The sequence below is a fragment of the Lasioglossum baleicum genome, chromosome 18 (genome assembly GCF_051020765.1).
Source record: "Lasioglossum baleicum chromosome 18, iyLasBale1, whole genome shotgun sequence".
NCBI lineage: Eukaryota > Metazoa > Arthropoda > Insecta > Hymenoptera > Halictidae > Lasioglossum > Lasioglossum baleicum.
The window spans coordinates 7,187,075-7,199,627 of NC_134946.1; the positions used below are offsets into that span (position 1 = coordinate 7,187,075).

Here is a 12,553-nt window from a genome sequence, read left to right on the forward strand (position 1 = left end):
ATGAATTCTAATACCTCACTGTTGAAAGGTGACCTTGAATGGGGGAGGGGGTCAAATTTGTTTTACTGAGTGTCTGGGGGACAATCGGGGGTGGGAAAATATTTCGGGGACTCGGTCGCTGCATCGCACAGTGGGTAAATTTGGACCAAACTCGATTCGAAATCAAAGAACTTTCAATAGAAATGAGGTAGAGCGATGAATTTTTAAAAAAAATTAAAGCTGAAACTGCAGAATATGGGAAAAATAGGGAGATTACGGTACGAACGTTTTATAACCTTGAGAAAATTCGTTAAACTTTTACAATTTCAAGAGAATTGCGGTTTGTTCAATACCATGTGCGAAAATTTTTCTTTTTAACATGCTGCACATCATTTCCTGTAGATTTTTTCACGCTGATTTCAAATCTGGTCTCTCCAAATGTTAAAAAAATTTTCCGTACGTGGTATTGAAAAAACCGCAATTTTCTTGAAATTGTGAAAGTTTAATGAATTTTTTCAAGGTTATAAAACGTTCGTACCATAATTGCCCTATTTTTCCCATATTCTGCCAAGTTTCAGCTTTAATTTGAAAAAAAATTCATCGCTCTACCTCATTTCTATCGAAAGTTCTTTGATTTTGTATCGAGTTAGGTCATATTTACCCACTGTGCGCCGTTACTGATCAAACCGAGCGTTCGCCGGCATACTTCATTTTTTTGGACACTGTTCCACCAAACGGATACTTCTGAGCTTTTTAAACAAACTAGGTTAGCATCATAGCAATATTTTAGAATTTTTTAGTAGGTGGCAACCTACGGGAAGATGGTTAAAAAAATTCCAAAAAAATTAATCAATTATTTTCAACTGTAAATAATTGGCAAAAAATTCTGAAAAAATCTGAAATATAGAGTGTATCTATATCTTTTGTTTGCCGTTTATCCCATGTCGATATATTTTCTCGTGTTAGAGCAAATTGCATTTAAGTGCGGGGGAATTTACCTCAATATCACCCCTATCGGTGGGGGTAGACATTTTAAATTTTACACAATGTTTTTTTTAGATATAAAGCGATGTTTTAAGACAGGAATCAGGAAAATCGGAGCGGGGGCCGCTGGCCCATGCTTATCCGACTATAGCCGATTTGTTTTTATCGTGTGCGGTTCTTGGTTCATTCGAATTTCTCATATTTGAAAAAAGTATCAACAATTGGGGGTGCTCATACCTTTGTTTTAAAAGATTTTTTCGAATCGTATCGTAATCGTACTTTTGAAATTCGTTATCAGTGTTGAATTTTTTATTTTTCTGCTATCAGAAAGATGAATGTTGCTTGGATTTAGTGTGACTTATCAAGAGAGAGAGAGAGAGAGAGAGGGGAGGAGGGATTACTCTGTGTATGGTATGCATCATTGGTAGTTGATTCATCAGTAATTTCTGAAGTTAATTTATCAATGGCCGTCGAAGTTTTAGCGAGCGAATAAACATGCTTCACGGTGCGTGAGTATCGCAGATAACGGATTAACGGAAAGTTTTGTCATCCCTCATAATTTTATTTAATACTCAGGCGCGCGGTTTTTAAAAAAACTCAACAACAATACTTACAACAAAAATTCGAGTGACGTATTCTGTCAACTTCCATAAAAAATGTTCTCGAACATCTGTGAAAAAAAAACACTTGAAATAACGAACTTACAAATTCACTATAAAATTGTGAATTTTTTCTGATTTTCTGATTCTGAGCTTTTAATCACACTTTCATCCGTAATCAGTGTGATAAATAGACCAATCCTGAGTCACCTTTGAACCACACTATACTTTTTATCGAATATGTCCCAGTGTTTCTGAATGAGTGAATTAAACACCAAAAAAAAACACATCAAATCGCTAAGAAATTTCTGATCAACACGTTCGCTGCCAACAACGAGTTATCTCGTAGGTCGAAGTTTGTGTTTAGGTTTGTCATAAAACATTTTATCGCAAAAACCGACTACGATATAACTCGTATAATTAATAAAGCAATTAAAAATTATCTAAATTCAATATCTTTCCCATAAATACATGTTTTGTATTTTTATTTTACAATTAATTTTAAAATTTTTTGGCGCGGCGTGGAACCGTTTCTGAAAATGTCGCTCGGCAGCGAACGTGTTAAGGTACAACTTGCAATCACACTTTTATCCGTAATCAGTGTGATAGATAGAGAAAATACTGGGTCACCTTTGACTCGCATTCACGAAATTTTTCGCAATTTTTCCAATTAATTAAATTAAACGACAAATTAATTTTCCCGGGAGTGGCGAATTAATTCCTGCGATTATTAAACGATTGAAGCGAGTTGGGGTAGCGGTCATAATGTTAGTATGTCGTTTCGAAAGCGTTCGATGCGTCTTGGAGCCAGTATCGTCGGGTCAAAGGTCACTTTAGTCATCCGAGTGTTCATTGCCGTACGATTCGCAAAATTCTAGCGCGTTTCGCGGGCTGCTTCTAATTATAATGTGAGTCGTGCGCGTCTGGCATAACACCAAGCCAATTAGGCGACCGCGTTCGGAGCCGTGTTCCCCTAATCTCGCGGATTTTCCGCTCCGTCTTCCGTCTTCTCTCTTATCTCCGCGGCACGTGGTCGTTCGGCTCGCAGCCGTGACACTGCACCCCGTCATCGATCGCCATGCAGCCGTGCACCGTCGCTATTCATGCAGTTTTCAACGGAGCACTGCTCAGTCGCCGATTCTTATTGTTTAGGTCACAGCACGAGTCTGCGAAACGTTCGATTATCGAGCTGGTGGATCGTGCGAAACGAAATGCTCGAGCTTCTCTTTCAAGGATTCGGTGATTCTTTTTTTAACAAACGCTACTGTGCTCGAAAGCACATTTTTCGGACTATTTATAGTCATTTTCCAACACCAGGTGTAAATAAACAATGAACATATCGGCGATCTTCAGGCGGTGGTTAATTCACAGTACTGTCCAGATTCAGAGTTAGACTTGTATCCCCACTCTACCTTCCGGTCACGTGACGCGTTTCGTCTTTTTCCCCTCAATTCGTGATTCTTCTCCTGATCTGGCGATTCTGGTACTGTCATTTAATGACATTCGGAATTTTTTTTCCAAAGAACTCTGTGTAACTCCTTTTCAATAAACATTACATTGTTCGGAAGGCCACATCTTAACACATTACCGACCGGTGATTATTGCATAATTTTGAAAAATCTATGGTACATGGCTAAACCCTTTCTAGTGGACCTTTGAATAGCAACAGCAATTTTCATTGTGAACTAACAAGTCACCCTTAATAACGTCATTTAATAGTTTCATTTAAGATTGCAATGTTAACGAGAATTTCTATGCTTCCTTTTGGCACAGCACAATTATCGAAAATCCTATTAATAGGCTTCCGGTAGATAAAGTGTTAAGCTACCCTCAGTAATCTTTCCAATGCGAAATGTAAATAAACTAGAGGGTTGTTGTTGCTCGCTTGCTTCGCGAGCTCGCGAGTAGGGTTGTTTTTGCGAGAGGGTTAGTGGTACGCATGGCTAGTAGGGCCTACAGATATTAATGTTTTTGATTTGGTGTGTGACTCTCCAAGAGCCACGCAAAGAACTTCCCGAGTCGTTAGTTGCAGTATATTATTATCATTATTTTTAGTACGTTTTAAGAAGATTATACGTTTTCAGGGAAATTCAATAGTTTTCAATATATATGCAATATATATATATATATATATATATATATATATATATATATATAAGTAGATTCAACAATTGTTGAATCAACAAGCATTGTTGAATCTACCTCGAAAAAACTAAAAAACTACTGGAACAAATTGGACCAAAATCTAATCAGCTCTAAGTTACAGCGGGGCACATCGATTGCATCATTCATTATTCTGATAGCGTTGTTACTTTTTCAGAAAACGTTAACGAAAAATTTGATAACATACACACACACATACAAACATTTTACTGAAAATAGTCTAAAATGACTCCAATGACCTTGAAATGTGAAGATCTGCTGAAAAATCGATTTTCGATTTTCGGGGTCATTACAATAACTTCCCTATAAATCGGGAAATTAATAAGGAGATTGTCAGGCAGCGTTTCTTTCTCAGTAGCTAATTCATAATGCATGTTTCGAACTCCCACAATTTTAATCAGATCGACACGAAACCTTCGCAGAATTGTTCTAGAATAACGTTGGATCTCGAAAATGATTTTTGCAAAATTACCAGGTGGACCAAACCTCGTGGAAAAAGACTTGTTTCAAGATAAACGTCGATAGCAGCGCGGTCTTTTTATCTTGAGCATCGAGGATGCTTCGAATTAAAGTGGTTACGCACGCACAGCCTATAAATATTCTTTAGCTGGACGTTCGGTTCTCGCGTTACAGCAGGACCACTGATTGAACCGGCTAGCGGAGCTAGATTCGCCTAAACTTTAAATACGAGCACTTAGAGCACGATGAAAGAGCTAGAACGCGCGGGCAGCGAATGTTATACTGGCGAAACGATTTTTTTTTTGTCGTGAAACTGCAAAACCGATCGTCTTGGAATTTTAATGTAAATTTATGTTAATAGTTCAACTATGTCCACAAATTTTTCAGTCAGGAAAAAGTGAAAATTAAGCTCACTATTAACGATCAAGTCTGAACCAGAAAAAGTACATTATTGTAGGTTACCTTGGCTATATTTTAAACCGTTTATTACGGCACCTTAGAGTGCATGTTCGTTTATGTTTTAATGGTACTCGTTCATATTCGTACTTGTTCATATTTTCATCACATCAATGAGTTTTTATGCAACGCAAAGATTTGGCAAATTTTGTCGGCGCAAAAGTGTTGCATTTTACGGGACTGTTATTTGCGTGTACAGTGTGCCAGAAATACATTATACATTTTGCAAGGCGAACAAACGGAATGCATGAGCGTTCGCGAAAAAAAAAAATTCCAGCGGAACCGATTGACATATCATTTGAAAGGAAAATTAGGGTTGATTTGTAGCGGTACGGCTTCGAGATACTGATCGCCAGCGTTTGGCAAACGCACGAAAATATGTTCGAGCACATTGACTCCATAAGGAGGTCATTCTTCTCGCTGTTTTTGCAATTTTAATAGCAAGGCTCCGCCATTTTGGTTCTCCAAAATGCAATTCCGGCACTCAACAACACAGTTCTATCTATCGATTTTGGTGAGGTCTGTGCGACGCTTTTCGTACAAACTCTGTTTGAAACGTTTTTGAAACAAAAGCGTCGAAAAAGCTGAATTTTAATTTTTTGAATGATGTATTGCATTTAATCTTTTGGTACGCCTACTTTCAATGATAGCAGTGGTCCTGTTGGGTAAAGATTTATGTATAGGGTATCCAAGAAATGTTTTACTTCCGTGAAAGGGGCGATTCCTGGGGTCATTTGAAGTAACTTTCTCTTTTGCGAAATTGTTCTCCGCGGCTTTGTTACGGAGTTATTAATGAAAAATACAGACCAATCAAAGCGCGCGCCGAGCCTGGCGTTGGCATTGGCCGAACCGGACTCCGCCCCCTGTTGCCCCGCCCTAATTGGTCTGTGTGTTTCGTTGATAACTCCTAACCAAAGGCACGGAGGACATTTTCGCAAAGGAAAAAGTTGCTTCGAATAACCCCAAGAATCATCGACTTGAAGGGTGTACAGCATTTTTGGGACACCGTGTATATATTCGACATTTTGTAAATTCGAAAAACGAAAGAAACTTCCCGCGTGTGACATTGCGAGACAACAGAGACGAGCGTGTTCCGAATGCGACGGGCAATCTCGTTACGTGACACGTTTTAACGTTATTCGCCGAATGCACCGATGCAGGCGGCGAGCGATGCACTTGTTATTCTCGCGGTACGTACACGCCGTCTTTAAGCCCGGAATAGATTTAGGAAGCGCCGAGCTATGCGACATGGGTTTGCCAAGTCTCTTGGTACATGAATGAGTTAGTTGCATGCGCGTACACGTGCTGCGCTAATTTATAGCGTTACTCGGCCGCGCCGCGCCGCCGAGAAAACTTTCGGCTCCGAAAGCTTTTCGCAGTGAAGCGTCGTCTCGGTTGCTATTATACAATTATGTTGATCGTCCCGAGGCTAATTGCACGACCAACTTTCTTAGCAGTCCCGAGGAGCTGTTGCCAATTCTTTTGTCGACGACTCTCTCTCTCTCTTGGCAAGAATTGGGATTGTGTTGAAAAAATCTTTCCTGGCGAAATTATGCGAGTCCAGAGAACTGAGAAGCTTTTTGGACACATGAAGCCAGACATCGATAACGCATCTGTATTTTTTATTTGCTTTATAAAGAGTACTTGATTGAAAAATTTGCTACAAATTTTACAATCTAACACGCTCCACTTTATGGACAAATTTTGCACGCAAAACAACCGTTTCAGCAAAAACCGGATACAGTGCAGAAAGTAGAAATCTCAAGCTTTAAAATGGTCGTTTTTTAATCAAATTTGGATAAATTTTAGCAAAGTTACAGCAGTTTCAATATTGAGCGAATTTTGAACTAGCTGTGGCCGCTGAAATCGTGTATACAGTCCACTGTGCACCGTTTCCCTCATAAAAACTGCCTTTAACATTTCGTCTTTGTTTACTTTAAAAAATATTAGAAAACGTCTGAAAAATTCAATAATATTGCTTACAATAATTCACAACTAATATGAAAATGTAAAGAACAGTCTCTATTAGACTTCTGTCTAAAATACAGTAGATAACTTTCAGAATCATCACGATTGATTTACTAATGTGACATTTCCAAGAATTCAAGACCATTATTCACTGTTTAAGTATCCTCATTCGATAATATTCAAATTGGTAATATGTAACGATTGCTACGACGCGACGCTGCAGCAGTGGTATCGAACATCTCACCACTCCAGGAAAGCGTCTTGAGCTAATCTTGGGCGAGAACGCAGTCATTCAGGTTTGGGTATAGAATGGAATGGGCAAGGGGAGCTTTGTCGTTCGTATCGTCGACCACAAGGAATTTCGCTGCATCCAATTCTCTCTGTGTCGAGTGCCCTTAATGGGCGTAGTTTCGTCGCCTCTCTATGTAGAGTTCTACTAAGGGGCGTGGCTTCGTTGCCCCACCTGTGTAGAATCTCTTTGCGTGGCGTCGCTGATATCCGATTAGAAACAGTGTATCGAGCGTAGATCTTTTGCTCCTCCCATGTAGAATGTTTTTAAAGGCGTCGTTTCGCTGGTCTCCTGACTGAAGTGCCTAGCGGTGTCGACATTTCATCGATCTTTTGGTATATAATGCCACATGGGGGATGGTTGTGCTGTACCTCCGTATAGAGTGTACTAACGGGGCGTGGCTTCGTTGCCCCATCTGTATAGAATCTCTTTGGAGGCGTGGCATCGTTGCTATTTTGTTGCAAAAGACCTATGAGATTTTTAGAAAAGGGTTTTGGAAAGTAAAAAATGAAGAATGAAAAAAATTGTTCTATTTTATAATAGTGCCCCACTGTGTCGGTGCGTACGAGCAATCAGAGTTGCCCAGGCCTGAGGTCCTCCGTCAGCTGAAGAAGAGTAAGAATATCCCCACCCTTCCGTTGTCACGGGTAGACTGCGACTTGGCTGACAAATTCGAGATTCTACACAAGGCGTACTAAACTACTTGCTGGGCATGCCTGGTGTTGAATGTCCCGAGAGGCGTAGTTTCGCTGTCATTTTATCTACAATGCCTCGAGTTGATGAGATTGCATTGCTCTCCTACAGATTGCCCGTGAAGCGTAGTTTCGCTGCCTCTTCACGTGAAGTGCCATGGAGGCGTGTAATCTCGTTACCCCTCCCGCGTAGAATAGGCGAATAGGGCGTGGTTTCGTTGTTCCCGCTGTGTAGAGTGTCCTGAGTGGGCGTGGTTTCTCTGCTCCTCTGTGCAGGCCATCTTCAATAGGTATTATTGCTTTTCTCGTGTAGAGTGCTTGGAATTGACGATATGCCTTTGCTCCTCTAGCGCAGAAGTGTTCAATTGCCCACAAGTGGGCATGGCTTCCCTGCAGAGTCGGAGAGATTGTCCCATTGAGCAATCTATGTCCACACCTGTCCTAGACTCGAGATCCCCAATCTTCCTCGAAATACCGCAATGATTTTCTCCCGACTTTTTGCCCCAAATGGGCGTGGCCTTGTTGCCACCTCCTCACTGGGCAATCTATGCAAATATACTGGTGTAGCGTATCATAAGAAGGGCGAAGTACGTTTCGTAGATGTCTGCTAAGATTTTTTTACTTCATTGGGATCTCTCTTGATTTGTTTCAGAGGAGGAACCGCTGGAGAATAGTAGAACGAACGGGAACCACTCGGCAGGTTCTAGAGGGAGTCCCGTGATCTCGAGTACACGAATAACGCCACTTCACACCACGCCACACGTTCACCTGTCTCATCAGCAACAGCAACAGCAGCAGCAGCCACCGGCGCAACAACAATCCCAACCCCAACCCCAACCCCAACCGCAACCGCAGCAGCAACAGCAACCGCATCACCTCCACCACCATCATAACAATCACAACAGTACGCATAACGTCTACGTGGAGAATCACAATTCGAATCACTCGCAGCAAAACGCCGGCAATCTCGTCGTTGACCTTGAACCGAACCATGACAATAAGAAGCATCGGAATGGGTAAGAACACTTATCCTCTAATTACGCTTGACGTGGTATGCACCCATTGCGAATGCAGTTGCACACGATCAAATAGAAAAGGTCTCATTTCTTTTAATTTTACTGTTAGTCCAGTCAACGAAAAGTTGCAGGGGGAAATGGAAGGAACACAATTTTTAACTTTGGGTCTTTGTTTGGACTAGTTAGGAGGTAAACATATTAAAAGTCCCCACTCCTAGGAGGTGAGCTGGGTGCAGGGGGGCGCGTAGAAGGTCCCCTTTTTCGGTTTTCCGCTTATATCTCGGAAACTATGCGTCCCAGCGATAAGACCATTCTATACAAAATTAAAGCTGACAAAATGTGCCACAAGATTGATTCGATTCAGTTTTTCGCTATCTCGCATAGTTTCCGAGATATCCGACGTTTCTTGTCTTATTTGACCAGCTAACTCTTCAACACAATTAGTGCACTTTGAGCGCGGATATCTCGGAAACTATGCGAGATAGCGAAAAACTGAATCGAATCAATCTTATAGCACATTTTGTTAGCTCTAATTTTGTATGGAATGGTCTTATCGCTAGGACGCATAGTTTCTGAGATATAATCGGAAAACCGAAAAAGGGGACGTTCTAAGTGCCCCACCGCTCACCTCCTAGGAGTAGGGACTTTTAATATGTTTACCTCCTAACGAGTCCAAACAAAGTCCCAAAGTTAAAAAATGTGTTCCTTCCATTTCCTTCTACAACCCCCCCTTATGAGCATTCATTGACTGGACTATGTCCTGCTGTCAGTGATTGTCTCAAACAATCGACAATTACTACCGCGGTTGTTCAGGCACGAGTCATGACAGTTAATAGAAAATTTACATCAGAGATTCTAAGGAAAACAACTTCTGTTTATTCTGGAGAGAATGCATGATGTATGCTTGGAGAGCGAACCACACTGTAAGAAAAGTGGGCAAAGGATGTATTGCGAGTGTAGAAATATTGTAGTTTATTAACATTACTAATGAGCTAATAATTATTAATTTTTCCTTTTTGTATCGTTTTTATTTCCGCGATCCGAGCTCTCTTTAAATAGTTATTACTTTTGCATGTTTACCACTTAAGGCATTTTTATACATACATCCAACTGATTAATAAACTATATTATTTTCCGAACTGCAATTACATCGCATCGTGATTATGCTACTTTGCCTCCGTAACGTGAAAATTCGTTGTGCAAGCGAAGTGGCGTAGTTCCGTCGCTTTTTGGTACCCGAACCCTAAACAATGCAATTTCGAAATACACTCTCTGTTGAAACACGGTGAAAAAATTACGACAACCCTTCTGTAATATAAAATGCTTACAATATGGTATTACCGCTACTCTGTCTTCATAACTAACAAATCTATTATGCTAGTGAATTGTCGCTTTTTGGAAACCGAGCTCCAAACAATAACATTTCCAAAAACTCGCAATCCTCGTGTATGTAACACAGTGCTTTGGAAACACGCTTTCGATATACAGTATAGTCTTGATCTAAGCCGGACGGAGCTGCACGATCTAAGCAAATTTGCCTACCCCTTCCACTGGGGGGATACTCCGCGAGGGCCGAAGAAACTCCAGGATCCGACTTAGTTAGATGAAGACTTTACTGCAACGGTGCAAAGAATGCTACAACCCGAAGATAGCTCTGGTAGTTGCTCACATAAGGAACATTTTAAACATAATTTTCGGATAAATTAATTAGAAGCTTCAGGGTCCCCTTCTTGCAATCTTCGTACTTCTTTACAATTTCTTGGATTGTCTTTTCAGCCTTCATTATTCTGTCTTCATCTAATTTCCTCATTAGAAAACATTGTTGGAAAGAATTTTTGACCAGAATCAAAGTCGGAGTCCCCTTGACACGGTTTCGTAGTCCAGTCAATGAATTCTCATAAGGGGGGTGTAGAAGGAAATGGAAGGAACACAATTTTTAACTTTGGGACTTTGTTTGGACTAGTTAGGAGGTAAACATACTAAAAGTCCCTCCTCCTAGTTTTCGACGTATCGAGAACACAAAGTTACTTTATTGAATCAGCGAAACGTGCCGTAGCACGAAGATTTCAGGGGTCTTATATATTAATGGATTATCTTATTTGAGGATACAAAGTTTTGGGACTGTTGATGGTACATACAAAGTATTGGGACGCTGTGTCAGTGATGAAGTTGGGTCTGGTGAGGTGTTGCGAGGGTCGGCATCTTACAATTAGCCTTGAGGTGAGCGGGGTGCAGTGGGGCACGTAGAAGGTCCCCTTTTTCGGTTTTCCGCTTATATCTCGGAAACTATGCGTCCTAGATATAAGACCATTCTATACAAAATTAAAGCTGACAGAATGTGCCACAAGATTGATTCGATTCAGTTTTTCACTATCTCGCATAGTTTCCGAGATATCCGAGCTCAAAGTTCGGATTTTTTGTCTTATTTGACTAGCTAACTCTTCAGCACAATTAGTGCACTTTGAGCGCGGATATCTGGAAAACTATGCGAGATAGCGAAAAACTGAATCGAATCAATCCGATGGCACATTTTGTCAGCTTTAATTTTATATAGAATGGTCTTATCGCTAGGACACATAGTTTCCGAGATATAAGCAGAAAACCGAAAAAGGGGACCTACGTGCCCCCCTGCACCCCGCTCACCTCCTAGGACTGGGGACTTTTAATATGTTTACCTCCTAACTAGTCCAAACAAAGTCCTAAAGTTAAAAATTGTGTTCTTTCCATTTCCCTCTACAACTTTTCGTTGACTGGACTATTTGATCGAACACGAATCTCGACCGTGTTGTGGGAGGGTTGTATAAAGAAACTTGTCGAGCAAACAAATGAATTTCGATTGAAAAGAAAATCGATCAAAGTCAAAGTTAAGTTTAGAGTAGTGTAGCCGGTTCTTTCTATCGTTCAGGTCTTTTTCTCCGTCTCCTTCTGTCCCGTCTTCGTTAGCCTGTTGCTTCGCTGTACGCTCACCGGTCTATCCCCTCTGCCCAGCCCTGTCCCCCTTCCTCCTCCTTCTTTCCCGTTCCCTGTTTTCTTGTGGCGGAGGCGCACAGGCACACAAGCACACAGGCACACAGCGGTGCCGACGAGGCAGAATCTACTATCCATTCACGCGGTGCACGTGTCCAGGGTGAATGGCACGTGCACGGTGCGTCGCTCGCCGTGTCCGTGTCGCATTGCCGTGAGAGGCCGAGAGAGCTGGCTAGTGACGCGGTTACATGATCATCTTGCAGAGCCTATCTACAGGGTGTTCGACTACGCGTGTCAAAGATCTCGAGAGCTCCGACTCTGCGAGCCAATCTATCCACAAGAATTGTGATTTTCCTGTGACGCCATCCTTTTCTAGTTATTCAATGTTAAGCATATTTTCGGAAACACCGGACATATCGAAATGTTAATGAAATGGAGAAAACAAAAGCAGTGCCTTCAAGGGAAAGAAACGTTCTTTCTATTGCTCTTTCGCACAAGATTCTACGATAATTTTTTTCGCTTTCCGCAGCCAGTTAAAGTTAAAAAGCCCATATTTACTTCAATGTTGAATAACTCGAATAAAAAAAAATCGCACAATATTCAACGACCACACAATTTACACAGGAAAGACAGTCCTTTCAAATGATATTAACGCGATTTATCAAAAAACTTTATTGCTCCCCGTGTGACGTTCCAAAGTTGCACAAAATTTTTATTAACCGTCAATGTTGTCTTCATCTCGCTATAACTTTGTAAAAAACCAACATAGCAACAATTTGAAACGGGGCATCTGAAACTAGAGGTTTCAGGCTTTCAAACCATTGTTTAACGATATCGATACGGCAATTTTTGACGGAGTTATGGTCACGTAAAGTGGGAGCAATTTTTCAGGTTCGCACAAATGATCCCTTAATTCTTTTGACGAGTGTATTATTCCATTTAAAAAAACAAAGTCGACGTTTAAATCTCCGAAACGCTTCC

The 12,553-nt window shown here is 41.0% G+C and overlaps 1 protein-coding gene across 8 annotated transcripts in view; it reads left to right on the top strand.

Moving 5' to 3' along the window:
- The window catches only part of LOC143217995 (uncharacterized), a 51,649-nt gene that overhangs the window by 16,181 nt on the left and 22,915 nt on the right, over positions 1-12,553 (top strand). For all 8 annotated transcript variants that reach the window (XM_076442825.1, XM_076442826.1, XM_076442828.1 and 5 more), the window contains one exon: positions 8,242-8,605. In XM_076442825.1, the coding sequence (XP_076298940.1) occupies positions 8,242-8,605 (364 nt within the window). The remainder of the gene's footprint in view (positions 1-8,241; positions 8,606-12,553) is intronic.